The sequence below is a fragment of the Osmia bicornis genome, chromosome 9 (assembly GCF_907164935.1).
Source record: "Osmia bicornis bicornis chromosome 9, iOsmBic2.1, whole genome shotgun sequence".
In the NCBI taxonomy this organism is placed as follows: domain Eukaryota; kingdom Metazoa; phylum Arthropoda; class Insecta; order Hymenoptera; family Megachilidae; genus Osmia; species Osmia bicornis.
The window spans coordinates 158,863-185,536 of NC_060224.1; the positions used below are offsets into that span (position 1 = coordinate 158,863).

The window sequence follows — 26,674 nt, forward strand, 5'->3', positions numbered from 1 at the left end:
CTAATTAATAACTTTGTATATAAGTACATATGTGCATGTACATACAATACATAATATAACTATGCATTATGTATAAATATTTATAAATGAACGAAGGAACGAGAAGTGGAAGGAAATGGAACGAAATGGAACAATGGAACAGGTTGTGACGGAAGGGATGGAATATGGAATATGGAACATGGAATATGGAAGGTTATGGCAGAACGGAACGGAACGAAACGGAATGAAGTAAGTCAGTAATTCGAATCAAGATGGTACTGGAAAGTACGATGATATGGTAAGGATTTATTATTTTCTACAAAATTCACAAAAAACTTGATATTTTTCTTAATCTACGTACCTGACAGATTTTTGTATCGTTAAAATTTGATGGTTGCTCTGTTAATGTCTATTACGTTGATAAATCGTCAACACTAGATCGAGTGACATTGCAAAGTTGAAATACTTGGAACAGGTTTTCCTCCGAGAATAAAAGTTATCAAATGTCATATCTAATTTAAATTTAAATTTAACAACGAATAACATTTCCAACGAGCAATTAACATTAGAATATTTATTTCGATAAATGAATCGAATAGAGGTTATTTATTATTTATTTAGAGGTTATGCGATATTGATTTCTCTGATATATAAAAAAATATGAAAGAATCTAGATTCTACCTATTGATGTCTATTTTTTCGAATATCTTTAGCGTCGACAACAGCGATTACATGAGAAATGGAGATTTTTTACCAACACGACTTCAAGCACAGCAGGATGCTGTTAATTTGGTTTGTCATTCGAAAACTCGCTCGAATCCTGAAAACAACGTGGGCTTGATAACGCTAGCCAAGTATGTCATTCCGATCTTCTCTACCGCAAATATTCATCATGGAATGTTCATCATCGAATTGTTTTATTTATTACAGCGTCGAAGTATTGGCTACACTTACCAGCGATGTTGGCAGAATTCTTTCAAAGCTTCATCAAGTTCAACCTAATGGTAACTTATGTCTAATTACTGGAATACGCATTGCACATGTGAGTATGTCGATAATAGCTGAATTTATATGAATGTATCGTATGAAAATACACAACAGACGCGATAACTATAAAGAAAACTGTTATTCGATAGTTGGCATTAAAACATCGTCAAGGTAAAAATCACAAAATGCGTATCGTGGCCTTCATTGGTAGCCCCATAGAGATTGACGAGAAAGAACTAGTAAAATTAGCGAAAAGATTGAAAAAGGAAAAGGTTAACGTGGATGTGATTAGCTTTGGCGAGGAAAGTATCAATAACGAAGTATTGACAGCCTTTATTAATGCTCTCAATGGAAAAGAGGGAACCGGTAGCCATTTGGTTACCGTTCCACCTGGACCGCACTTAAGCGACGCATTGATCTCCTCTCCCATAATCCAAGGAGAAGACGGAATGGGTGGTACAGGAATGGGAGGAGCTGCGTTCGAGTTTGGTGTTGATCCAAACGAAGATCCAGAGTTAGCATTGGTTTGTACTTTGGATGTTCTTCTTTAGCTTTTCTTTTTTTCTCGTTTAATATTTACCGTGAATATATTTGTTTAGGCACTACGCGTTTCTATGGAAGAACAACGACAGCGTCAAGAGGATGAAGCGCGGCGTGCACAAGCAAATGAAACAGCTACAAATAAACAACCGGATACGATTAAAGAAGTACCCAACGAGGAGGCAATGTTGAAACGTGCACTTGCCATGTCTCTCGAAGATACAGAAAACTCGTCTTCAACGAACGATAATGCTGCTCCTACTAATGTAATAAACGTTCCCGATCTAGCTCGTATGACCGAAGAAGAGCAAATTGCTTTTGCCATGCAAATGTCTATGCAAGATCAACGTACGACAAGTATTTTCAATACACGTTCCTTCACGTATGCGTATACGAATAATACGTACATGCATACGTACATTTAATTATCATTTATTGATTTACAGAAGAATTGGAGTCCCTGAAGGAAGAAGCAATGGAAGTTGAAGAGGATTATGCTGCTGTTATGTCAGATCCAGCATTTTTGCAATCGGTGTTGGAAAATTTGCCAGGTGTTGATCCTCATTCCGAAGCCGTCCGTCAAGCCGTTGGATCTCTTCAACAAAATAAAGATAAAGATAAAGAAAAAGACAAAGACAAAGACAAAGACAAAGAGAAAGAGAAAGAGAAAGAGAAAGAAAAGGATCAGGAGAAAGATAAGGAAAAGAAATGAAGAATTTACGCGCTCATTGGATACATTACTTTATGTTAATCGCTGTTTTGTGAATATCTGTAAACCAGAATATAGGCGTTTCAGATTTTTCAAAACTTTATACGAGATTATTTATTTTTCTTTTTTAACGTTTCAACCCACAAATTTATGAAATTTGTTCAAGTGTATCAAGTAAAATAATCTTTCTTTCCTTTCCTTCCTCCTGCCGATAGATTCTATTCGCTACACTTTCAAGCACGATCACCGTCTATTGTACTTACTTACTTACTTACTTACTTACTTACTATCAACGATTTAAAATTGTAAAGATGGATGTAAAATTTCAAAATGGCGCCACGTAGGAAAAGCATCAAAGCGTTACGAGGATCGTTAAATAATATTTTAGACAAGGAAAATGATTATTTACGTTCTTTAAGTGATTATCAGACACGTGTTCGAAGGCGAGAAAGTATTAGAAACTGCAAAAATATACCGGTAAGTTTTTCACGAAACAAAAAATCCAATTTATTCCTCTTATCCCTGATTCACGGTAAAATTTTTGATCAGGTATCGGTCTATTCTTTTATAAGAGGGACAATTTCATTTGAAATCAATTGCATTTCCCTTCTATTCTCTTTAGGAATATGATTTACAACGAAAAATTGAATTGGAAGTTAAAATAAAAGAAGGCTCTTTAAGGTTATTGGCTGCTGCGCAGCATCCCGGTCAAAGTTTAGAAGCGGCACGTGCTTTGTTCACTTCGAATGAAAGAATGTCTACCTACATGACTGAACTAAAACATCGTGGAGAAAACGCATCATTGAAAACCAAGTATTTATAAATTTATTTCGTAAAAGCTAACGTTTATACTTTTAATCTGATACGTATTTATACATATACATATTGTACATATGTACTGTATGGATTTCAGCATTTCCGACGGGAACAACGGGAAACTGTTCATTTCGGATCTTAGATTTCCGCTGATGTGGAGAGATTCCGATCATTTCAAAAATCGTGGCGATCATAGAAGATTCGCTGTTTTCTGTTTAGCTCGTGTCGGTGCCGAAATTCAAGATACCAGTTTGCTTTATCCGGTTGATAGAGAACAAACGGACATAAGCTTTCCTGACGTCTTATTATTGTAAGCTGTTTTTTTCGGTAAAACGAGTGATCGACATCATCGATATGTAATACTTATCGTTAGTTATTATTACGTCTTTACATCGTATATGTGTATGTATACAGTAATAACGTATCAGCCGAGTTCCAGTTGACCCTGGAAATTTATAGTCATATGCTGCAAGAAGACCTAAGTATCGCCAGTACTCGAAGAAAAATCAAAAGGACTATTCATTCCTCGATATCAAAGACTGTAGGCAGAAAGTTCGTGGCATCTCTACGCGATGAAAACGATTCTAGCAAAACGTAAGTAAGTTTACGCTTAACCTTGCGTCTTGGTTGCGTTCAATTTAAAATCTTAATTTCAGACCGCAATTCGATTTACCGGCTTATGCAAACATGACCCTCGACGATACTGACGGGAATGTACGTTCACACGATTTAACGTTGAACAATAAAGTTGGTAAGAATCGACTTTATTATTTCTATCCTTTCGTTTTAACTTTAAACATCCCATTTATCTTTTTTTCAGGAAATAAAGCTCATACATTGCCACTTTTCGGACACTTTTGTTGTCGTTTAGCCATTCAGCCGAATTTTATTGATAAAGAAACTTTGGATGGGTTCGTAATTGTAAATAATCGACGTTATTGGGCACGATTACGAGGATTTCAAATCGAAAGTTGGAAATCAAAGAAGTTGGTGGAAAAGTTGGAAAAACCTACTTGTACAATCTCTGTGAACAGGGTAAAATGAAATATACTTTTTATTATATTAAATTATGTTCGATAAAAACGGTATTGTATATCACCGTTTAGGAAACTCTTGTACGACGATCGAAATCGGTAAACAATCAGTTACGGATAATTAATAACACGGACAATATCGAGAAACGTGACGTTATGGAATTCGATTCAAACGAAGATCTGCAACGATGGTTCGATCAATTGACGATGCGTATAGGGGAGCACTCAAGGTGGAAACATGCCGCGATAAACCTTCAACGAACTCCGTGCTCAGACAGTTTAACCAAACATATAAATGTAAGAAATTGTTTTACCGATAACAAACGACAAGGATCCATCTATGATGATACGCCGGTAATAAGTAATATTTTTCAAGAAACCGCAAGGGATTTTTAAATAAACGTGATATTTTAATAATTTCATTAGTTTTAAGTTTTTACGCGTGTGTATGTGTCTACATAAAAACTTGCTACTTAATTATACTATTACCATTAGTATCGATTCTAAACAATCGTCTTTTTTATAAACTTTTCATTTCAAGAATATTCGTATCAACGTTTATAATTCGAAAGTCTCGTATACATAGGATCTTTATCATAGTTAAATTTGATAACCATAGTTGTGCCGAATGAAATACATCGTTTCATGGATAAAGAGGATAAACTTTATTCAATCGATTTCATACATAACGATGTTTTTTTAAGTATATTTCAATAACTGTTTCTGTTGTAAACAGAAACAATTATTGTTATTATTTTTCCAGCTAAAGTAACGAATACGGAACGCGCACAAACAACAAAATAAAATAAATTCGTTATCGAATGACTGACTATACATTAATATATTATTTCTCTTGTCGGGTTGCTACAATAACAAATCCGAGAGCCATAGATAATATGGTAAAACTTTGGGCTGCAACTCGCGCACGCATCATGTATTGAGACATTATCTTGTTTCCTTGATAAAAACTGAACAGGCCATACGTGAGAGCAGCTGTAGTTGCCACAGTACCTAAAATAACAGTGGAACTCGACAAAATAAAATGTAATTCACGTGTCAGTTTTATCGGCAACGTTCTTCTTCTATTAATGTACACATACTTAAATACGTACATAAATACATAAATAGGTGCGATACCTATAATAGCATGACATGACAACTGCGTAATTAACGTAGACGTTATTTGTACTTATTATAATCACTCACCTATAGGTACTGCAGGATTTTCAATCAATTTACGTCTGAATTTCTCCCAAAATGTTTCAACTTTTATATCATCATCTAGAATTCGAATCCAACTCAATTCTTCCAATATTTCCGATTTGTTTGATGTATTTTGCGACATTGCTGCTCGCTATTTCAGAAATTGGAAATTGCCAATGAACGACCAATATATCACTCGAACGTTAAATTTATTGAAATTAAAACGTTTCTGTATTAAATCTTTCGTGAATATTGAAAAGAAATTTTTTACCGTATCAGCATTTTATTAATTTAACAAACACTACGACGGTATTAGTTATTACCTAAACGTGACCGCGACAGTAGCGCAAACAACGTATTTATATACAGTATGAATCGTAATAGTACAGTATGAACGTATACCGACATTATGGCATCCGGGGCGATAGGAACCCCGATGCATCGGTGGCGCTTTCTGAATTTCATCTTGGGATGTTAGGGACCCCGATGGATTGGTGGCGCTTTTCGAATAAACTTATTAGGAGCACGAATGTGTTGATTCTATTACATCTGTGTGCCTCGACTATTATTTTATCCTTTTATTTATTATTTTACAAGTTTCGAAGCACTTTGAAACTTCTATCGATGGCTGTGATTGGTCGTCCCATGTTGGCGTCCTCTCATTTCGACCAATCAGACACGTCGCTGTGTCTGATTTGTGACGCAGTACAGCATTCCTCTTCGAAGCTTCGTTCGTCTTGCACGTGTCTGCAACAGGTAAGATTAAATTATCTTCAAATATTAAATTAAATTGTCTTACGGGTGTTGAAAATACAAATAAGAGAAAGAATAGCCGAAGAGGAGTCTAGCTCTTTGTTTTTTGTTTTTTGACATTAATTCGAGGTTATCTTTAAAAATACGTGAGTTGACATTTGTTGCTCTTGCCGTGAATTGACAATGAAGTTGAAAGAACAGAATCTGAATTATTTTCCCTTTATGTCAATAATTTTTCGAGTATTATTGCATTTTTTCATGTTTTTAGTACATTTTTCCCGTAATTTATTGTTATATATCGTGATAATTGATTTTCTCATTTTTTACTATTACGCCGATATAGATAGGAATTAAAATGACATTTCCTTCATTTATTCTGCTTTTATATCAATAATTTCTTAAATCCCGTCAATATCTTATATTTTTTCTACTTTCTTTCTATTTTGATGTTTAAAGTTGAGAAAAGTAATCTTGATTTTATTTCAATATGGCGTCGATAATTTTTAACGAACCTTTCCCTTACGATTAGTATTAAAGTTTCGAAGCACTTTGAAACTTCTATCGATGGCTGTGATTGGTCGTACCATGTTGGCGTCCTCTCATTTCGACCAATCAGACACGTCGTTGTGTGAGCGAGTGCGTCGATTTGTGGCGCAGTGCAGCATTCCTCTTCGAAGCTTCGTTCGTCTTGCACGTGTCTGCAACAGGTAAGATTAAATTATCTTCAAATATTTAATTAAATTGTCTTTCGGGTGTTGAAAATACAAATAAGAGAAAGAATAGCCGAAGAGAAGTCTAGCTCTTTGTTTTTTGACATTAATTCGAGGTTATCTTTAAAAATACGTGAGTTGACATTTGTTGCTTTTGCTGTGACTTCACAATGGAATTCGAACAGCAGAATCTGAATTATTTTCCCTTTATATCAGTAATTTCTTGAACATTATGCAATGTTTTTCGTATTGTTTCACACAATTTGCTGTTTTTAATTTAATAACGTTTTTTCTTGAGCATCGTAATATTATTTCTGTTTAGACCTGTTCGTGTACTTCGTTAGGTATCGGCCGATAGCAGAATATACCGAACATTGCCGAGCGTTGCCGATGTGCCGACCGGTCTACGATGGGAAGGAAGGTCTCGCCATTGCTCTCTCGAGCGTCGAAGCGACAAGACGCGTTGAGGTCGTGCTCCGGTATAAGCAGTACAAAAGTACGCATAGTCTACTTATTTAAATAATTTGAATAAATTATCGACTTTAATCGTTTGTTTATCTGTTGGTTAAATTTAATTTGCATAAATTTTTATTTTTTATTTGTTACAGATGAATTTTTTGATTTTGCCGAGTTCCTGGATATCCTGATGGCTTTCTTCACGACTTCCGTTTTGGGCGTTGCTCCATGAGGAAAGAGTGTAAGCATCTTATTAGTTTACTTAATTGCTTTTTATTAAAACAGAATAATTTACAATTTCAACACTTGATAATTGAGATTTCTTTTCAATTGCTAGTATTTTATAAAATCCAACTTTATATATAATTTTATTACAATGAGAATTAATAATTTTCAAAATTAACCGTAATTCTTTTTTGTTTTGTTACAGATGAATTTTTTGATTTTGCCGAGTTCCTGGATGTCCGGATGATGGCTTTCTTCACGATGTCCGTCTTCTACTACAAGGCAGCCTCCTCTCTGGTGTTGTCCATCCTCCTACTTGACTGTCGGAAGAAGAATATATCTGCGAACGGTGAGTCGCATGTTTTATGGTTCCTCCGGTGCCCATTCATGTCGTAGGACGAATGGTCCGAATCGACACGGGTTACCGGTTGTATACTTGATTTGCGAGCATAGTGACCATGGGTATGATTAGTAACCATACCCATGAGTAGTAACATTTTTATTCTTTCATTTCATTTAGTTCAGGCTAGGTCTTCTTGTACTCCGCGTTTTAATATCATTTCAATTCCACATATTCCAATAGATATTTATGAAATATACGAATACTTTTAAATGTTACAATTTTGTAATGAAATGTGGAATATGAAGTATTTTAATACAGAAAGAATTATATTTATTTTTTCTTTAACGAACAAGTCAGATACCATCTGATTTAGTTATTGCAAAGAATCAAATCAATATAATATTGGTGATATAATATGTATACTGGATATAGGTACATATTAATTACATTTTGTATATTGTACATTCAAATATAGTTTGAGAATTTCTTACAAGTAGTTAAATTGCATTCGTTCTAAATCGAAATTTCGCTTATTTACACGTTCGTGAAAAATTGAACAATTTATGTGCAAGAAGACAATTCGTGACGGGTAGATTTCCAAGTCAGAGTGATCTATTTCAACAGATTTTGCGTATTCTTGAAAAGTTACTCTGAGGAGGGAGTCGCCTGAGGATGTTTGAATTTTTTTATTAATTTTCATAATAAAGAATTCTTAATTAGTCATTTTGCTTTTTTAAATAAAATATCAATTCAATTTTGACATTAAATTCCTGTTTATTAGAGTTTTGCCTTTATTAAATTAGTGTTGCGAGAAATTTCCGACGCGAGAGTAAATATGACGATGCACTGACTAGTATTCGGTGGGAATCCTTTTGGTTTTTAATCTCAATCCTATGTATTATTTAATTAATGAAATTAGTTAGAAGGATTCCGCGGCCTAAGACCGTGAACACCATCTCTGGGAGATATACCCATGCATTACTAGGCCTTTGCAGGCGCAGTTTTAGAATACGGAACATATGAAACAATATGTTACCATATTCTAAACTGTAGTCCTTTTGTCTATACTATGGGCGTCCGTCAATCTGACACCGTTGGATGCAACGTGTTGGACGGGCGGGTAGCGCTCTTAGCGAAGGGGTGCACTCTGTCCTGGCGTTACGACGTCCAGGCGGGGTGGGTGGTATGTAGCGTCTGGCGTAAGACTAGGGGGCGTGAGACCCTTCGTTGCCAGCTGATATTAGCAGTGCACCATGTTTGCGTCATAGTTGCTCTATTTTTTTTTTTTTTTTTTTTTCAGTATTTGTTCTTAAAGCTTTATATTTACAAAGTCGAGTCACTTTTATTAAATTAAAATAGTGAAATATTAGCCCGTTAGATGTTTATGTACTAATCATGTTTGTAGATCAGGATTTTCAGGTTTAACCCTTTCCGTGTTTATTGCCAAAGCCCATTCACGTGCCCAGGTGCTACTTGGATGGGTAGAGGCAATGGGCACGATGACCTAGTTGATAAGAATAATAATTAATAAGCGGCTGGCATTGTGTTAGTATATCGTGCACGACGTAATTTCCACATATGGTGTGTGTGTGTTTTTAGGCTGTGGGATTGCGTCGGTTTAATAACTTTTTCATTTAACTTTTAATTTGAAATAATATTTTATTCAATAAGATGTACATACAATGAACGTACAAATCAAATAATATTATTTATTACCATTACTATTACCATGATTATTACCATTATTATGAAATATTCTATATCAAAGTTGTTAATTAATCATTATACGCAATGATTGCTAGCCTTGCCAGACGATTTCAGTGAAAAATGGTACGTACCGTAGAGTGTGATGTCAAATGAAACTCGGGTGACGGAGGCGTCCCGGGACGTTCTCTCTAGTGTAGGCTCTTGCGCCCGGGTGGAGTGTATGATGGGGGTCGTGGAATGAATTTTTGTGAGAATGTCATTTTGCCTTTTTTAAATATAGCGTTAGGTAGGTAGGTAGTATACCTTCTGGTGTGTGTGATAGGTTGTAAGTAGGTAGGGCCGGGACAGGTTGTCACAGTCTCTTGGTGTCGGGTAGGCGCGATTTCGCGTGATCAACCTGTACCTGGAATATATTTGAAGAATTGACGATCCAATCGATACGAACGGAGTATGCCGTTCGCCTTCGATTCTATCTGTACAATTTTTCAAATTTTTGGCGACTTGATGAGTTCGCGATTTTTCTTTTTTTATTGTTGATTGTTTTTTCTTTTGTTTTGCGAATTTGCAAGTCTCGAGGTTTAGATATAAGTTTCAGGTGGGTGGACCGCCCGAAGAAAGAAAAGGCTATATGCCGAAGCGCCCCGACAAACTGTCTTTCAAGAGGGGAACTATTAATGATTTTGCATCCTTTTGCAAAAAAGGATGGGAAATCATTATCGTTACTACTTTGTCACTGTGCTCGCTTGTAGTTGTAGTTTTGTAATTTCAGGACAAGAGGGGGCCCGTGACCCCCATGATTTTGGGCAAATCGCGTTTTCAATTTAGTGTTGCGAATGAATATCGATCACGGTTCAATTTAGTGTTGCGTACTTTAAATATCGCGTTTCCTTTTTGCATTGGTTCAAAATAGAATTTAACTTTTCAATGTTGATTGCTCTAAGATTTTACAGAGTTTTGTTTTTTAATGTTGATTGTTTTAAGATTTTTTAGAATTTCGCTATTTAATGTTGATTGTTTTAGTGTTGCGAATAAAAGACTGACGGTTTGAGAATCCCTCTTTTTTGCATTTTAATTGCATGTCTGTTAAAGATAGCGTTGCGAATGACATTAGCGTGATTGTTTCCCAGTGTTGCTACTTATAAATACGCGATTGGTTTGCATTAGTTTATAGAGTTCCCTGCTAATTAGTGTTGCAGTAATGAATATTCGCGTTTTGCATTAGAGTTGCGATATACGATGAAATGCCCAAAAACGATCCAGTGGAGTTGCCATGGTCCATAAGGCAGCTATGGACCAGCTGCCGTGGTACAGTCTTGGATTGGCTGTACCACTTTTTTAGATTAGTGTTGCGTTTTAGAAAATTCGGTAGATTTGAGTAGAGTTGCATTACAGTTCGCGCTTTTTTTTTCTTTTTTCTAGCTTAGCTTTATGCATAATGGAGCAGCCTTCACGCGTACACTTTTGTATTATATGTGTATATACGTAATTAATGAAATTAGTGTTGCGAATAAATTCGCGATTGTTATTAAATTTTTCACTTTTTTGCATTTATTAAATTAGTGTTGCGTGTAATTGCGGTTTGTTTTACAGAGTTTGCTTAGGGATTGCTCTTATGGGCAATCAAACTTTTCTTTTCAGGTTCCCCTGTACCCCCGCCCCGCCCCCATCTCTTTTTCTTTCCTTTTTCTAAGTTTGAAAACTTTGCACATTCGGTTGTTGGAAATACTGTTAAATAATATATGAGTTTCATGTATTATTAAATACAATAAAATTTTAAATAGAACTTTATTCAAGGTTTTATTTAAAATGAAAATTCAGTTTATTTTGTGATGATTGGTGATAAATTATTTGAAGGAAGATTCATTTCAATTATCTTATTAAATTTTAATTCTACTTTATTTGAACAAAAGTAATGGATAATTGTTTTTCGAGTTGTTCGGTTTTAATTTTTGATCGCGATGTTTCGTTTCAAACTTACGAAGAAGCTGGAGGGTGGATGGGATGGGAAATCGGTATTATTTGATGGATTATTAATAATTGCATCATTATTTCAATGGTACACTTATTAATTATGCAGCAAATAATACGAGCGAATTGGCTATTGAATTTATGGTGTTTTTTTTTCTATTTAATCTTTGTTATATTTTTTTCAGGAAGTATGCCTTTGAGATTCTGAAGTGTACCACATTGTAAATACGGAATTTTACGGAATTTTACGGAATTTTACGGAAAGAATATTAATAATAATGAATGCATGGTCAGTATTGTTTAATTATGTACTGTGCACCGATGACAAGATGTCCCATGAGAAGGCCGCAAATCTGCCCTTCTCAGGGGACATGTTGTCATCGGTGCACTATACTAACGAGTATAGTATACTTATACTTATAGCATACATGTGTCATTTAGGTATTTGCGAAAGGTAACGTAGTATAGCATGCCGTTAGTTGGATGCAATAATTCAGGTGGCGCTTAAATCAGCAAACATGGCCTGTTTTACCGATGCGGAATTCGGATATATTTGGTAGTCGATAAATTGTCGGGTAGGTTCCATTGCTTTCCGATGGGTGATGCCAAAAGTTATATTGTACAATTGTAGCGTATAGCTACCGCGTAATCAATTTCTAACTGTTTTACCTGCGGAGAAAAATAAGGAGAGCGAAATAAAATAATTTATTTAATCGCACACATCAATATATGTATAAAATATGCTAATTGCTAAATACTTAAACTATTATTAACGCTGAATAAAAACGGGTGGTACAGAGAAGAAGAAGTTTTTGCTTTGCGGAAAGAACTCCAGCTACGACGGAAATAGGTGTCGCTAAAAATTATGCGGTAAAGAAATTTATTGAAAATGTACTTTCCGGCAGGGTAGTTTTCCAGAAGAAGGGGTCGCCACACAATCGGTAAACTGTATACATATCTTATAATAGATTACAATTTATAGGAAAATACTATAATAGATAGGAAAGAGTACTCGTTACTTGTACACGATAGCATACCAAATAACAAATTTCAATTCATCTATGATAAATAATAAATCTTTAAAATGAAATTATTTAAATGTTGAACTGAACTGCTTTTATATCATTAAGAGTTATGAAATAGTTGGAAAAAGCTGGTTGTCTTTAGCTTTTAGCGATCATCAGAATTCAATCTCTTGACGCCAATGGAGTTTCGTTGAATCGTCTATAATCCGTGGCTTGGTGTCACGTTACAGAATTGTAAACAGAAATTCAGTCAACAAAGACAGATTCTATATCTAATTTGTCTTCTGTGATTCTTCTGTTCCTGATGTATAAGGTATAAGATATAATTGGAAATCATATGGTTAATAATAACATTTTTATCGGTTGTTTTGCAAAGTAATTCTTGGGTCTTAAAAATTCGGTAATTTAAAACGCAAGTGAATTCTTTTGTTTCTCGTAAGTTGAAGACAAAGCGTTTATATATTAATTCTGTGTCTTATCGTTAATGCATTTCATGCATGAAAGCTGCGAAAAGAATCGTTAAATTATCATGGTTAACAAAGGAGATACGTTAGTAAGTATCCAACATCTTTTTAATATATATTTCCCGTATAGAAAATTAATTTCTACATCCGTGTTAGTTGAAGAAAGAAAGGTACCTCGATGCGTTGTTGAAGGAAGGGAAAAGATGTTTAGCGATGATACAGGAAATGTATGACTGTTGTAAAACAGAATCGAATCTGTATAAGAAACTGTTGTTTGCGATGGATCGCTATTCACGAGTAAGTTCGAAACATAAAGTAATGTTTATTATATATACATACATGTATCTACTAATTTTTCGTGTTTACTGCTTTTGAAAAAAAAAAAAAAAAAAATGATTGGTTGTAGTATAAAACACAAGTAAGAGAAGATATGGAAGAATTGAAGGAAATGTTTGAAGAAATAGATGACATGGTAGACGAAGATGAAGAATCAGATGAGGAGATAGATGACGAAGATGACTTTGTACCGATAGAGCTGGAAGACTTTGAAGAACAAAACGTAGAAGAAGAAGAAGAAGAAGAAGAAGAAGAAGAAGAAGAAGAAGAAGAAGAAGAAGAAGAAGAAGAAGAAGAAGAAGAAGAAGAAGAAGAAGAAGAAGAAGATTTCCTGCTCGAGGAACAAATTCGATACTTTCATAATATAATACATCGAAAGAACGCCTTAGCAAATCTGGAAATGATACTTTTACGGTTGCTCGACATAGACGCAAAGCTAATGAGTCTTCAATTGTCGATATATTCAAAGTTGAAAATTTGTTTGAAAGAATATTGCGGAAAAGTGAGAGTAGTTTTGAAACGTAGTGTAAATTTCATGAAATCCGTGAACGATTTTAAGGGGAGACAGTTAGCCCAGAGGACTCTGAATAAATACAGGAAGCTGCAACAACTTTTAACTGACCTTATAGAGGTAAGATTAATTATAAAGATGTTTTGACAGAAATGCTAAGAAATTTCACGATTTTCAAATTAGGTAATAACGTGTATATCGAATTTCTGTTCTTTTAATATAGAAACAAAGGTTTTTTGACGGAATCGAGATGCAATTAAATGCAGATAAAACGAGCAAAGAGAAAGGAATCAATGAAATTTCTATAATATAATATATTATAATGTAGTATCGTTGTGGGAGAGAAAATTAATTAATTAATTTTTCTAATTACTAATATTTTTGTCTTATATGCAAAGATCATGTAACAACGCCTAAGGAATAAATGCTTGCCAGCTTGCCAGCTTGCCAGATAGCGATACCATTTCATAGTCACTAATTGCTAGATGCCACTAGCGATATTGTTTGTTGAAACTTGAGAGAAACATAGGACAATTTCTTCTTTTTTTCTTTTTTTAATAGGAAAACATTATGAACATGTAAAAAAATTGAATTCGTAATCGTAAATGTCTGTAATATAGGTAAAGAGTATTTTTCGACAGCTTATACGGCACAAAGAGGGGTCTCTAATACGTGGTTAGCGACATTAACGAAACGAAACCCAGTATGTATCTGTTCTTTTAAATGGCTTACGCCTGCCTGCCAACGCAGTTGTTTTCTCGGATTCTCTCGGATTCTCTCGGAGAATGCTCGAAGAAGGGGTAGAAAGTTTGAGACTGTTTAAATAATAGAGGTGATGCGAGAAAGATTATAGGTAATATAGGAAAAGGAAGCCTAGGAAGATCATCGATTAGCTCGCGTATCGGTTCTTACGTTGAAGAAAATTTTCTAAACAAGCTATCCGCTGCAACACGAAAAGGTCGCACGATGACAGGACGCTGAATGGATTCGGAAGCCCTTGGAAGATCGGCAGGCACGTCACTGGTGCTCTGCTGGTATATAAAACGAGGCTGTTCTCCGTGTCGATTCAGTCGTTGAGATTCAGTCGGCAGCAGAATCGGACGAGGCCCCGCCCGCGCCGCACAGCCGCCGTGCCACTCCGTATTCGATCAACGTACTCAAGATGGTGGTGAACTTTAAGGTGTTCAAGAAATGTTCTCCAAACGGGAAGATCGGGCTGTATCTGGGCAAGAGGGACTACATCGACTATCTGTCTGGAATCGAGCCAGTGGACGGTGTAATCCTGCTGGACCAGGACTACGTGGACACCGGTAGAAAGGTCTGGGGACAGCTGATCTGCAGTTTCCGATATGGTCGAGAAGAGGACGAGGTGATGGGGCTGAACTTTCAAAAGGACCTTTACCTCATCTCCGAGCAACTGTTCCCACCGACCAAGAAGATGGAGGAAAATTTAACGAAACTGCAAGACAGACTACTGAAGAAACTGGGACCGAACGCTATTCCGTTCACCTTCAAGTTTCCTGCGAGTGCGCCATCCAGCGTAACCTTGCAACCAGGCGAAGTGGAGACAGGCGAACCTTGCGGTGTCAGCTACTACGTAAAAATCTATTCGGGTGAGATGGAGACCGATATTACTCATAAGAGGAGTACGATCACGATGGGCATCAGGAAGATTCAATACGCGCCTACGAAACAGGGTCGGCAGCCTTGTACCGTTGTACGCAAGGACTTTCTTTTGAGTCCAGGCGACCTGGAACTCGAGGTGACCCTGGACAAACAATTGTACCATCATGGCGAAAGAATAGCGGTGAACGTCTGCGTACGAAACAACAGCAACAAGGTGGTGAAGAAGATGAAGGCATTGGTGCAGCAGGGTATCGACGTGGTAATATTCCAAAACGGTCAGTTCAGGACGGTGATCGACGCGGTGGAGACCCAAGACGGCTGTCCGATTAATCCAGGCTCGAACTTGACCAAGGTGCTATATCTGAAACCACAGCTGGAAAATAACAAGCATCGCAGGGGAATCGCTTTGGACGGTAGATTGAAGAGGGACGAGAGCGAGCTGGCATCTAGCACTTTGCTCACCTCTCCTGATGTTCGCGACTCTTTCGGTATCGTCGTCTCTTATGCCGTCAAGGTGAAACTTTATCTTGGAGCACTGGGCGGAGAATTGTCAGCAGAGTTGCCGTTCATTTTGATGAGGCCGAAGCCTACGGAACGAATCAAGGTGGTAAACGCGGACAACATCGAGGTGGAGGACACTACGGAGGAAAAGAAGCCCATCGGTTAAACAATACCTCACCTCTTTCGCCAACTTATTTCGCGAGATTTTCATTTTCACGCTATTCGATTGTCTTCGAACTAACTTTCAATTAGTTTCAATAATTTCACATTCGTATAAATCTACATATGTAGATGGTGTATTTTAGAGATCGAAAACAGTATTAATCACGATTGTTGCAGGCAATAAACGACGCTCCCATGTATAGAAAAAATAGTTTGTTTCTGCAATAGTTGAGCTGAGCTGAGCTGCAATTATAATATTCCCTAGAATAAAATATGTATCTATGTTATCCTATTATGTACAAGATTATATTGTACGTACACACACATTCCGTTTCTTTTTCCAGTCCATCTTTGAATCTTCGAATTAGCCGAATAAAGAAATGTTGAAATATTTAGATTATTATTCATTTTGAAGCCGCGTTTTCTTCCGCCTCGCCTAGCCTCCAGGAACTTGTTAAGATATTACCGAATAAAGGCGCATAGTATCGTTCCATCTCTATACATATGTATATGTATCTCGCGATTAATCAACTTCGTTGAGTAGAAATTTCTTCATTTAAGATTCTCCGAAACGTGTAATGTGTAATGTGTAATGTGTAAAACGATCAACTCGAAATTTCAAAGAAAAGAGGTACGTAAGTACCCAAGTACCTATGTACGTACAAACATACATGTATGTAGATAAAGTTCGTAAACGACGCAAAGAAAAGGTAATACGTGAAAAAAAAGAGGAACGAAGCGGAGGACGAAGGTCTATTTTCGTTGGAAGGCCGCACAGGTATATCTTGGCTGCGACAAATCGAAGGACACGAGGACGCGCAGATCCTCGCGTGGAAGGTCCTGAGAAGGGCCTTCGATACGATACCACCCTGTGGGTGTTAGTTAAGAATGAGAGAAAACGAGTAAGGAAATCCATCGTCAGAGGAAGAAAGGCAGAAGTAGCGACACTAGGAATGGTAGGGAATAGAGGATCGAGATGGAGGTAGATGAGCAGATAAAATTAAAGAGAGATGTAGGGATAGAAAAAAGAGAAGAGTAAAGAGTGGAGAAGAACGAGATAGGGATAGGGATATGTATACAATATGTAGGTACATACAAGATAAATAGATAGAAGGTTAGAGAAAGAAAGAGGGAGATGGAAGAAGAAATGCAGAAACGGAGTACATACCTACTATATGTAGTCGGTAGTAGCGATGGGTTCAAGTACTTATCGAGTAGATAAAAATGAAATAATTTCTTTGGTTCTGACGCAAACTATAAAAATAAATGTTTACGATAAAAAGAAGAAAGTAATTAAAATTGTTATTAGTATTATTTAGTATGTTTTAAATTTTAGATTTTAGATTTTAGATTTTAGATTTTAGATTTTAGATTTTAGATTAAAACAAGTATTTGGCAATGTTCAATTCCATTGCTAGAGTCGGTGCAGTGGAGAGATCGAAGGAAGAGCGAGAGGTCTCGAGTGGAGAGGAGCGGCGAGAGCAGAAGAAAGAGACGGACAGAAGGGATAGGCGTAGGAGCGATAAAGAGAGGAAAGTAGGGGTTCGGGCGGTCCGCAGGCTTGGCTGTACTGGTGCGTCAGTCAGGCTCGAGACACCCGCGTGAACGGAGCGGTGGTTGCCTCCCTTATTCGGTACGTACGTTCGATGCGCCCCCTCCATCAGCCCTTTGGCCACCTAGCAAGAGTTTCGTTTCGTTTCGTTTCGTTTCTCAAGGCAGTGTCGCGCTGAGTGTCTGTCGTGTCTGTCGTACTGGCCGTACTGGCCGTATTGCTTTCTTCTCCTTTTAGATAAATCATTTTCCGGTGTTTTCTAGTTCGGGTATCCGTAACACCCTTCGTGCATTCGATTTTGTGCAGCGTTTCAACCATCTCCCAGAAGAGGAGCTACGCAGAGAAGCGAGAGAGAGAGAAAGAGGTACATAGAAGGTTCTCCGTCCGTCTACGTCTACGCCATCGAGACGAATTCGAGAGGAATTCGAGGCGAAAGGAGGACGAAGACAGTGAGGACTACGTTACGCTAACAGCCGAGTGAGTGTAGATTTTACTATGGGGTTGAATTTTCCTATGGTGTCTGGCTGTACGCCGCCGTACGCCACCGTACGCCACCGTACGCGCAACAGACACCGGTGAAAACTCACCGATACGCGGCGCGGCGACGAGTTTCTCTTCTGTACCCGCGGCAGACGGTGGCATTGATTTCCTTCTCCTCTCCTCTCTTGCCGCCCGTTCGCCCTTCCCTACCTATGCACCCATGCACCCATGCACCCATGCACGCACGAATCCTGATCTCGTCATCGTCTGATTTCCTTTCGCAATTTTTATCAATCAGTCTCTTTCAACACGAGCATTAGGTAGGTAGTTTCAAAGAATTGGCGAAAAAGTGTCTTCTTTCTCTTTGATACACGCGAACAAGGTAGGTACCTCTATACGTATAGGTAGTTATAAAAGTATAGGTAGGTAGAAGAGAAAGAATGGTAGAGGGCAAAGAAGGAGGAGTAGGAGGAGAACTGGAGAACTGGAGAGAAAGGATCGTTTGGGAAGATGGTGGGCGGAGGTTCGTTGTTCGCTCGCTTAAATATTTGCTCGGAAGCGTTCCCGATATAATACGCACCACTGTTATCGCTTGTTTCTTCTCGAGAGAAAATTCTTTCGATTCTCTCCGTTTCGGAACGAAAAGCGTCGTTCCGTTTATATACGTTTAGGTATAACGAGTTTGTTCGACGATGCTCGGAACGTAATTTCACGCGAAACTCTGGCAACCTTGAACGCGCCGCGGTCTGGAACTCGAACCGCAGTTCGAACCTGGTCCCGGCTGGTTCAGGGCCGTCGCGAAACCCGGCCACGCATCTTTAACCCCTTGCCTTATTTGATTTTTTTCGGTAATGATGGTAATGATGGTAATGATCGTAATCGTGAAAATTTTAACGTGAAAGATGAACCGTCGAAAATGATGTCTGTTGTCGAGATAGTGTTGCTTATAAACAAGCTACCGTGTATGTTTATACGTTGGAATGGTCGCTGGTTCCGTCTTCTCGCACGCGCGTCTGTTTACCGGTGCTCCAAAAGCGAGAGTGTTTGCTTTCAACGAGCGCCGAGCGTTTCAACGGGGAAGAGAAAGAGGTAAAAGCGGTAATCGCGAGATTGAAAGGGATCAAGGTCTTGAAAATTATTTTTTGCCTAGATCTTTAACAATATTCGAGCAAATTAGCACCCTTATTAGGTATTTATTATATTATACACTGATAACGCGAATAATTATGTACCTTCTTACGATTATGTAGGTACATCTACATACAGCTGAATATATAGAATACAAATAGAAATAACTGGAAGGCGTGAATGAACGCGTTACTTACAATTAGAGATATACCTGTATGTATATTTAATGTTCAGCTAATTGGTTATGATCGAGGCTGGAAAGCGAGGAACACGACGAATCGTCGACCTCGAATGGCCTAATGCTTTCATACCGTATTAGTCACACGTAGCCGACCGAATGAATATTTCAACGTTACAAACGTGCACACTGTTTTTCCACGTCTGCGAAACGGCTCAATTTAAAGATACTCTCGCGGCTAAATAATACCATCCACGATGATTCGTGGCAAAACATCGACCATCGACCCGCATCGATTTCACTCGCTCCTACCCGCCTTGGATTCGCGCGAACAACCATTTCTGCTTCGATCTCGTTCAGAACCTTAGTAGTCACCACTAAACCCCGTTCTCATCGTTGTCCCAGTTGTCGCTCTATGGCTTCTGTTGCCAATTTAACGACAACATTGTCACAGCACATTGTCGCGTCGTGCCGTGTAGCCAGCCAAGTGATTTAAACGAATCTACCAATCGTTACGTTAAGGTACTCGTGGAATATATAAAGAATACTTAAAGGCAAAACATCGCAATGCGTCGAGTAGCAAGACAGCAAGCAAGCAAGCAAGCAAGCAAGCAAGCAAGCAAGCAAGCACCCTTCTTTCAAAAAATTGCTCGAAATCTTACTGATTCTTGATCAGATACCCCCTCTAGATGGCTCACTGGGTACATATATGTATGTATCGAGTCAAATGGAGCCAAGTTAACACCTGAGTTATCACCTGAAACAGTTGCGTGGCCCACCCTGTAAATGTACATATATGGGACGATCGCAAATTTTCCAATGGGTGGTTGAGACAGATGAAACGAGATAGACGCGATAGAGGTTGAATTATATTGGACTGCACGGAGAGAGGGTGGGCAGCTGCTATCGATAGACCGACGATGAATATGAGTTATTGAACGTTCGCGGTTGGAACGTGATCAAGAAAGCTTTTTTACAATCGGACTGCTTTTCAGAGTAATCGAACTGCTGCTGTCCTTGAAAGAAATTCAATTTGGACATTTGATTTTCAACGTTAGGAAAAGTTCAAGTTCAAATGGGATTATTTGAATTTTTTTTCTCAGAGAATCTATCTTTAATATCGTGGGGAAGTTAAGAAGGAATTTCAGCTTGAATTATCTTGGATTAGCCGTTCGACGTTAATTGTTTAGAATTAGATCACAATGAAACGATCCAAGCAATCGTGGCAATCTTTCTCATGAATCCGGTACCACCGCCGCGCCGCGCCGCGCCGCTGAGTCTCTGTTGAGACTTCATTTCTTCGAGGCAAGTAGAATGGAATGCGCTATTAACTTATTGTTAGTATGAAAAAAATTAGATACGTATACATATATTTGCACGGAGGACTCTTATTGTTAGTAAGTTACTCTTACTTTGGAGTACATTTCCAAACGCGACGCGTATCGATGCCTATAGCTGAGGCCTGAGCTAGCTGACTGCTATTGTCGAGTCGAATCTTTTTATCAGCCGCGTTCGTGCGGTTTTCTCGTTGCTCTATTTTCAAGTCGATGAATCACGGATTGCGTTCGTCACAACTGATACTACGCATAGTATACATATAAGTATTTCCTTTGCTCGCATCACCATTTACCGTTATATTCTTATTAGCAAAATTAGCGTTATTCAAGCTAATAACGACAAGATGGTCGTTAAAGAAGAAAGTTAGCGAACATTTATTATCCAAACAGTCTTATCCCTCAACGTTATTAAGTAAATAGGTACAATTGTACGGTATCTCTACAAGAGTAAAGTGTCTTACCGGTCTTATCATTGAACAGAAGGTTGCTTGAACAATAGGTAAAGTAATCGCCAGTGTTAGGATAATCCTTGTTTAACGTTTGACGGGGTTAAATTTCACTGTATCGAAATAAAGGTTGCGTAATTGCCGGAAGTTTGGGAATATTCTCGGAGTGGTGTTATCAAAAACACAGTTCAGTGGTATCCTAACGAGATATCGTTGCATCCGTACTAGATCCGTACTCGTCGCGTCGCGTCGCGTCGCGTCGAAGGAAATAAATGGATTTTTCCGAAGCTTTCGGAGGAAAAACGATGACTGTCACGCGGGCGTCGCATTATGCTAACGACTCTGCATACCTCGAACTCGGAGATCTCAACGAGCGATAAAGCACCAATGGTTTCGGTTGGGGTAATACTAGTTTTCTATTCTCCGACAAATCGTCTGTGACGAACTGTCACGGTTGCTGATAGTAACCGTAGCAATTAGAAAACTAGAAGGAATCGTTAAATGTACCGGAATACCGGAATACCGGAATACAAACGGAACGTTTCTTTTCTTTTTTTTTTATATTCCTATTAGAATTATCTTCTTTGAACGAGTTTCCGGATTGGAACACGTCGGATACAATAAGTCAATCGACAAGATAAGCTGAATAAAAACATGGAATTGATTTAAGAACGTACAACTATGTACGAATGATCGTAGAATCGACACAGCAAGAGGTCAATCAGATGATTATCTTCCAACGAGAAATTCAAATCGTTTATTCTTCTCGTTTGATAGAGAACATTCTGAGAAAAGGTCAGATACAGTACGAAGGTGTAACAGCAAAGTTAGAGAGGTAAAATCTCCATTGAATCACGCGATATTGTACTTGTGTACCCAATTAGATACTACCGCGTAACTATGTATAGTTCTTTTTTCTCTCATGAGCAACGATGAAAAAAATTCAATGTTTCAATTCGAAAGCTTTTCGCGAACGAAGATTATTCGTGTTGATGTCTAATAAATTACACTCGTCTCGACGTTTCCTCTTGCTTTCTTTTCTCTCTTTCTCTCTCGTATGCAATTTGCCACGGAAGCATTAATGCAACGCCTACACGTGTGTGAGATCATTTAAATTACTCGGATAACTCGCTTCCCAATTATTCTTCTGCTTGTCTGTCGACAAAAAAAATATTCCCTTTCTTTCTTTCTTTCTTTCTCTTTTCGAATCTCTTGATTTTCATCGAAACACGAATTTGTCCTCTCGCGGTCGTAAAGTGCAATTTCCTGCGAACGCGTTTATTATCGTTCATTGCTGACGATTGGCTTAAAATCGTTGTCGATTCTTGCGTTTCACAACGAAACAATAAAATCAGGATCGGTAGCCATTTGCGAAGAGGAAGAAGAAGAAGAAGAAAAATGACTTCTTGTGCACTTTGAATTATTTAGCTACCTGCTAAATCTATACTAAAACAATTATGCCTTTTATGCCAAGAATGAAAACATCACTTTCTGCTAAAGTTGTCATGTGTTGCACCGGTTCCCAGGTACTACCAAAAATGTCAGTGTACACTAGATTTTGACACTCGGCCAACTACGAACGAGTCAGATCGTAAATCTAAAAGGTTGTTTGACGTCAGGTCTTTTGCGTATACATGTAATACGTGAAATGTTCAGGCTGAAATAGCATCTAGATTATTCACGCAGCTGGCACGTCTTTTTTTTCGAAAGATTATTATCAAAGCACATGGTGCACCCACAGCCCACGTCTTGTGGCTAGTTTTTCGAAACCGTTTCGTTTTCATCTCTATTTAGAAAGATTGTAACAAATTTTCTATCAGTTTCGGATAAAATATTAAATTTATCAAGTTGATCAGGTTGTTCAAGTTGATTAGATGAAGTTTGATAAGATAGAAAAGGCAAGTTCACCATCACGCCACGGTGACAATGTGGCATGGATATTTGTCAATTGACAGAACGACGTTTACAATTCCGACTTCCTGTTCTTAAGGCTACACTGGAGAATTGAATTGAAGCAAGCGAGTTACAACTGGCGATAGCGATTGATGAATTGTATTGGACGCGTTTACGACTGACGACCAATTTATCTTATCCGCGTGTAGTATCGAGTGCAGTATGTAGAGAGATTTAAAATGTTGAAGGTGGAAGGAAAAGTTTCCACCTCGTGATGATATCTCTTCGCGACCCGATTATCTCTTCAAATCAATTACATAGATCGGCTCTTCACATTTTTTCATCATTTTCAATAGGTATCATTTTCAATAGGTTCGTTTCTTTGGATAATACGAGATTGAACACACTGTCATGTCGTTAGTCTCGTTCTCTGGACGTCACGTGGAAACGAAGGAATCCAATATTGTTGGCTAGTGAAAAGAGGATATCAGAGTTCCCTTAATGTCATTAGAGCTTCGATATGGCTTCTGAGCCGTCGAGATACCAGTTGGATACCACCGATTACCTGAAACTGCTGAACTCGTTCTCTACTTTTCGACGTAGTTTCATCTAAATCTAGGTCAATCGTTTAACAGTGACACACTAGATTCTAATTACAAACGTATCATCTTATTTTTCAATTAGGGTTTTCTACTTCAACTACATAGGTAATATTTTAGTGTCCTTTGCTTTGAAATGATTTGCAAGTGAAAATTTCTGTCAATTCTTCATTGGGCTCGTCGAGAACCGTACGATAACGCATTTTTCAGCGAAAGTACTTGAGCTTCCGGCTCGAGGCTGAGGTTTGTTCTATTTTTCTTGTTTGAAGAGGCAAAGCAGTAGAGAGGAGAAAAAGGGTACCTGTACTTACGTGTAGAGGGTGAGTCAGCCCGTATATATTTCGGCGGGTCGAGTGGTTCTCGTCAAAAGGAAGTGTTTCGCGATGAGTCAACTACGAAATCCTGAAACTGCATACACCGGGTGTCTGATTTTACCTACCTCTCCGTCACTGAACTTTTAAACCTTCTATCTATTTAAAATTTTTATATACTAAATTCCACAATTTTTCGGATATCTTTGAATCGTCCGATATTTACGTTGGACATGGTGGTGTACGAAATAAATGGAGAAAGGGTGAGCATTCGATTGGCTGGTTAACCAATGGTAGTCGAACAAACTGCTCCGGTGACGATCTATTCTCAGCTCGAAGCGTTCCAAAAGAGGGACAGGTCCGATTTCTGTCATCGTGCATGTCGGGGCTCGAGCTATTTTATAGACTGCTCGTAAAGCTTTTCGTGAACCATTGCATTCCTAGGGATAATAAACACACCCCACGTTCGAAAATTCTTCTATTTATCTTTTTCATTTCTTTTTCTTTTTCTTTTTCTTTTTCTTTTTTTCCTAACATTTTTTCGAACATTTCGAAAGATTCAAATTATTTTTCTTTCTCTAGCTAAATTTGTCGATAATAAGTCTATTCTCGCGATCTCCTCTCGAATTCTCTCATTTCGTTATTTAATAAAAATATCCTCACGAGTCCCGAGGATATTTGTACAGCTTTCTACCGCGATGCAAACGTAGAACGGCGTCGTCTCAATTTCTATTCGATTTACAAGCAAATTAACTTGGCGAGGTATATCATTTCAGATGCTCGAAACGATGATAGCAAGCAGTAGATAGAAAGCCGGATGAGAAAGGATTCCGTATCCGAAATATGGGACTTTTTACGCTCGGATCGATGAGATGCATTAATCTTACTTCCGAACAAACTTGACCGACTTTGACTGATTGTGAGTGAGAAAAATTTCTTTGCAACGGTAGAGGAATGTTCCTACACGACGCTTAGTCGCACCTTGCTGCGTTCGAAGAATAACAGAATCGCAGAATCGCAGAATCGCAGAATCGCAGAAAGGTAACTGGCATCGGTTCAAAGCGACACAACCAGCCGGTTGCCTCGCTGCTTATTCGGAATCCCGGATATCGTAAAACGGCGAACACACGCGCTTCGTTACATCTACCTACCGTGCGTAAATTTAGGCATGGAATCGTGAGCTTACAGAGCAGCGTGGCTAAAACGAACGATCCACACTGATTAACTACCATTAGATTACCATTAGTCCATTCGAGATGGCCTCTTATCGCAACAAGATATTTTCAATTTGAAAATTTCAATTATTTCAAGCATTCTTCTGTCGTTCTCCTTCGAAGAGAGAGCAATCGTGCTTTAAAATCATCAGAGAGCTAGGGAAGGGTATAAAATCTGTTTCTCTTCGATCTCAAGTGGTTCGATAAAGAAAAAAGTCGAGTGCCGCGACAAAGCCGCTTTTCAGTTGGCCAATTGCATTCCAAGGGGCAGATAATTTCTTTTTCGAGCGACACTCTCGAATCGAGCAGCTCCCTTGCATTCCATCGACGCGACGCGACGCGACGCGATTCCTCCGGGTTCGTCCGATAAAGTGTACGTGGTTGGCAGAGAATCCGTTGTGCATACGTATGCACGCGGTCACGCGTGCTCCGTCGCGTCAGCCGGTTACGAGACCGCGGAAGCAACCTCGAAGAATGTTGGTCCAAGCGAATAATTAGCCTCCTTCTTTTCATTTTCTTTTTTTTTTTTTTATTCAGGAAAAATTTGTTTTATTTTCTGCAGAACTCGGGTGTTGAAGTGTTTAGACACTTTGCTTACTATGAGGACTTACGATTAGGCTTCCAAAGCGTATGAAATATAGATCTTCCATCCTCTGATTCCCATGGAACTGAACTGGTATCGTTCATGAGAAACTCGGTATTCCCTCTTTCAAGCATTCATTAGAAACAACCGGTGAATGAATTACTTGATCGAGTCGAGTCGTACAGATAAGAAAGTTTGAAGAAACTTGCTTGCGGACAATCGTATTTCCACGTTTCACCTCTCTGTTGACGCAACAGAAGGCTTGCTCAAGTCAACCGGTTGCCTCGTCTCATTACCCAGAGTATCATTTTCCGCGGTTCTGCCTCCATTCAGCCAATCAGGATATTCATCTCACCGATTGTTCTTCGGCTCTCAATTAATCCAACGAGCAGAGATGCTTCGTTTGACTCGTCTTTTCCCATGAATCCGCGTCGCTTCGGTTCGGTTCCCTCGAGCTCGTTTGATTATCAGGATTTTTTTAACAAGCTTTCAGACCACCATAGAAACAAGAACGAAGTTGAACACCAGAAAGTAACGCACCCACCCTATCGATTCAGAATAAATTCGTTGATTATACTCTCTCTCTCTCTCTCTCTCTCTCTTTCTTTTTCTTGTTAAAAAGTTAGCCTGGTCTAACTGCTCGCTTAAATACCGTTTACGTTTGCATCGATGCGTTTAAAATTTTTCGATGACGATATGAGGACGATGGGACGATAACGATACAAAAGTAGATTTCTTCCTGTTGTCGCAGGAAAAGTAAACGCAACTGGTCTTTTGGGATAAATTGGAAAATCGAGAAAGTGTTTCATTAACTGTGACGATGAGAGAGATATTTATGAAATCGAAGGCAAATCGTAAAAAGTACCGATTCGACCCGGATCTTACCGAGGGAACAAAG

General features: G+C 38.3%; 6 protein-coding genes across 21 annotated transcripts in view; 5 read left to right on the top strand and 1 right to left on the bottom strand.

The window, feature by feature from the left end:
• The first annotated feature begins 153 nt into the window (after nucleotides 1–153).
• Nucleotides 154–2,318, top strand: LOC114877432 (26S proteasome non-ATPase regulatory subunit 4). Of its 2 annotated transcripts, none has more exons than XM_029190011.2 (6): nucleotides 154–277; nucleotides 693–833; nucleotides 910–1,021; nucleotides 1,116–1,490; nucleotides 1,566–1,863; nucleotides 1,953–2,318. In XM_029190011.2, exons 1-6 carry the CDS (start codon nucleotides 252–254, stop codon nucleotides 2,216–2,218), a joined length of 1,218 nt encoding a protein of 405 aa, XP_029045844.2. In that variant the 5' UTR covers nucleotides 154–251; the 3' UTR covers nucleotides 2,219–2,318. The 2 variants fall into 2 exon arrangements, with proteins under 2 accessions (XP_029045844.2, XP_029045845.2); XM_029190012.2 differs by having other exon boundaries at nucleotides 1,566–1,854.
• A 91-nt stretch (nucleotides 2,319–2,409) lies between these two features.
• On the top strand, nucleotides 2,410–4,483 carry LOC114877430 (rhotekin-2-like). The gene is made up of 7 exons (XM_029190007.2): nucleotides 2,410–2,692; nucleotides 2,838–3,028; nucleotides 3,129–3,341; nucleotides 3,446–3,625; nucleotides 3,688–3,782; nucleotides 3,852–4,066; nucleotides 4,138–4,483. The coding sequence occupies exons 1-7, from the start codon at nucleotides 2,546–2,548 to the stop codon at nucleotides 4,459–4,461; spliced, it is 1,365 nt and encodes a 454-aa protein (XP_029045840.2). The 5' UTR covers nucleotides 2,410–2,545; the 3' UTR covers nucleotides 4,462–4,483.
• Nucleotides 4,484–4,706: 223 nt separating this feature from the next.
• On the bottom strand, nucleotides 4,707–5,693 carry LOC114877436 (HIG1 domain family member 2A, mitochondrial). Of its 2 annotated transcripts, none has more exons than XM_029190026.2 (3): nucleotides 5,592–5,693; nucleotides 5,272–5,419; nucleotides 4,707–5,076 (listed from the first exon to the last, which is right to left on the bottom strand). In XM_029190026.2, exons 2-3 carry the CDS (start codon nucleotides 5,408–5,410, stop codon nucleotides 4,910–4,912), a joined length of 306 nt encoding a protein of 101 aa, XP_029045859.1. In that variant the 5' UTR covers nucleotides 5,411–5,419; nucleotides 5,592–5,693; the 3' UTR covers nucleotides 4,707–4,909. The 2 variants fall into 2 exon arrangements, with proteins under 2 accessions (XP_029045859.1, XP_029045860.1); XM_029190027.2 differs by having other exon boundaries at nucleotides 5,540–5,637.
• Nucleotides 5,694–6,635: 942 nt separating this feature from the next.
• Nucleotides 6,636–17,963, top strand: LOC114877489 (rho GTPase-activating protein gacV-like). The gene is made up of 10 exons (XM_046287086.1): nucleotides 6,636–6,728; nucleotides 7,054–7,227; nucleotides 7,340–7,428; nucleotides 7,618–7,761; nucleotides 11,616–11,719; nucleotides 11,872–13,008; nucleotides 13,076–13,216; nucleotides 13,326–13,886; nucleotides 17,474–17,688; nucleotides 17,871–17,963. Exons 6-9 carry the CDS (start codon nucleotides 12,985–12,987, stop codon nucleotides 17,564–17,566), a joined length of 819 nt encoding a protein of 272 aa, XP_046143042.1. The 5' UTR covers nucleotides 6,636–6,728; nucleotides 7,054–7,227; nucleotides 7,340–7,428; nucleotides 7,618–7,761; nucleotides 11,616–11,719; nucleotides 11,872–12,984; the 3' UTR covers nucleotides 17,567–17,688; nucleotides 17,871–17,963.
• LOC114877485 (phosrestin-2) lies at nucleotides 14,643–16,446 on the top strand. Its single transcript, XM_029190135.2, has one exon. The coding sequence runs from the start codon at nucleotides 14,929–14,931 to the stop codon at nucleotides 16,057–16,059; it is 1,131 nt and encodes a 376-aa protein (XP_029045968.1). The 5' UTR covers nucleotides 14,643–14,928; the 3' UTR covers nucleotides 16,060–16,446.
• LOC114877478 (xin actin-binding repeat-containing protein 2) overlaps nucleotides 17,697–26,674 on the top strand; it is a 40,418-nt gene continuing 31,440 nt past the window's right edge. For 13 of the 14 annotated variants that reach the window (XR_003789584.2, XM_029190110.2, XM_046287071.1 and 10 more), the window contains exon 1: nucleotides 19,053–19,176. Coding sequence is in view for 12 of the 14 variants with exons in the window: in XM_029190110.2 (XP_029045943.2) it covers nucleotides 19,068–19,176 (109 nt within the window). In the remaining 2 variants the exon portion in view is untranslated. Of the gene's footprint in view, nucleotides 18,085–19,052; nucleotides 19,177–26,674 lie in introns of those variants that run through there. The other variant, XM_029190111.2, reaches the window with a different exon arrangement.

What these genes read in the sequence shown, in the direction of transcription:
- LOC114877432 (XM_029190011.2), top strand. Translation starts at nt 252, where the DNA reads ATGGTACTGGAAAGTACGATGATATG. An exon ending in CTGGAATACGCATTGCACAT is followed by an intron (nt 1,022 to 1,115) that starts GTGAGTATGTCG and finishes GTTATTCGATAG; the next exon opens with TTGGCATTAAAACATCGTCA. An exon ending in AAGATCCAGAGTTAGCATTG is followed by an intron (nt 1,491 to 1,565) that starts GTTTGTACTTTG and finishes ATATTTGTTTAG; the next exon opens with GCACTACGCGTTTCTATGGA.
- LOC114877430 (XM_029190007.2), top strand. Translation starts at nt 2,546, where the DNA reads ATGGCGCCACGTAGGAAAAGCATCAAAGCGTTACGAGGATCGTTAAAT. An exon ending in AACGCATCATTGAAAACCAA is followed by an intron (nt 3,029 to 3,128) that starts GTATTTATAAAT and finishes TATGGATTTCAG; the next exon opens with CATTTCCGACGGGAACAACG. An exon ending in GTACAATCTCTGTGAACAGG is followed by an intron (nt 4,067 to 4,137) that starts GTAAAATGAAAT and finishes ATCACCGTTTAG; the next exon opens with GAAACTCTTGTACGACGATC.
- LOC114877436 (XM_029190026.2), bottom strand. Translation starts at nt 5,410, where the DNA reads ATGTCGCAAAATACATCAAACAAATCGGAAATATTGGAAGAATTGAGT. An exon ending in AAATCCTGCAGTACCTATAG is followed by an intron (nt 5,077 to 5,271) that starts GTGAGTGATTAT and finishes CTGTTATTTTAG; the next exon opens with GTACTGTGGCAACTACAGCT.
- LOC114877489 (XM_046287086.1), top strand. Translation starts at nt 12,985, where the DNA reads ATGGTTAACAAAGGAGATACGTTA. An exon ending in TTAACAAAGGAGATACGTTA is followed by an intron (nt 13,009 to 13,075) that starts GTAAGTATCCAA and finishes CATCCGTGTTAG; the next exon opens with TTGAAGAAAGAAAGGTACCT. An exon ending in TTTTAACTGACCTTATAGAG is followed by an intron (nt 13,887 to 17,473) that starts GTAAGATTAATT and finishes TTCCATTGCTAG; the next exon opens with AGTCGGTGCAGTGGAGAGAT.
- LOC114877485 (XM_029190135.2), top strand. Translation starts at nt 14,929, where the DNA reads ATGGTGGTGAACTTTAAGGTGTTCAAGAAATGTTCTCCAAACGGGAAG.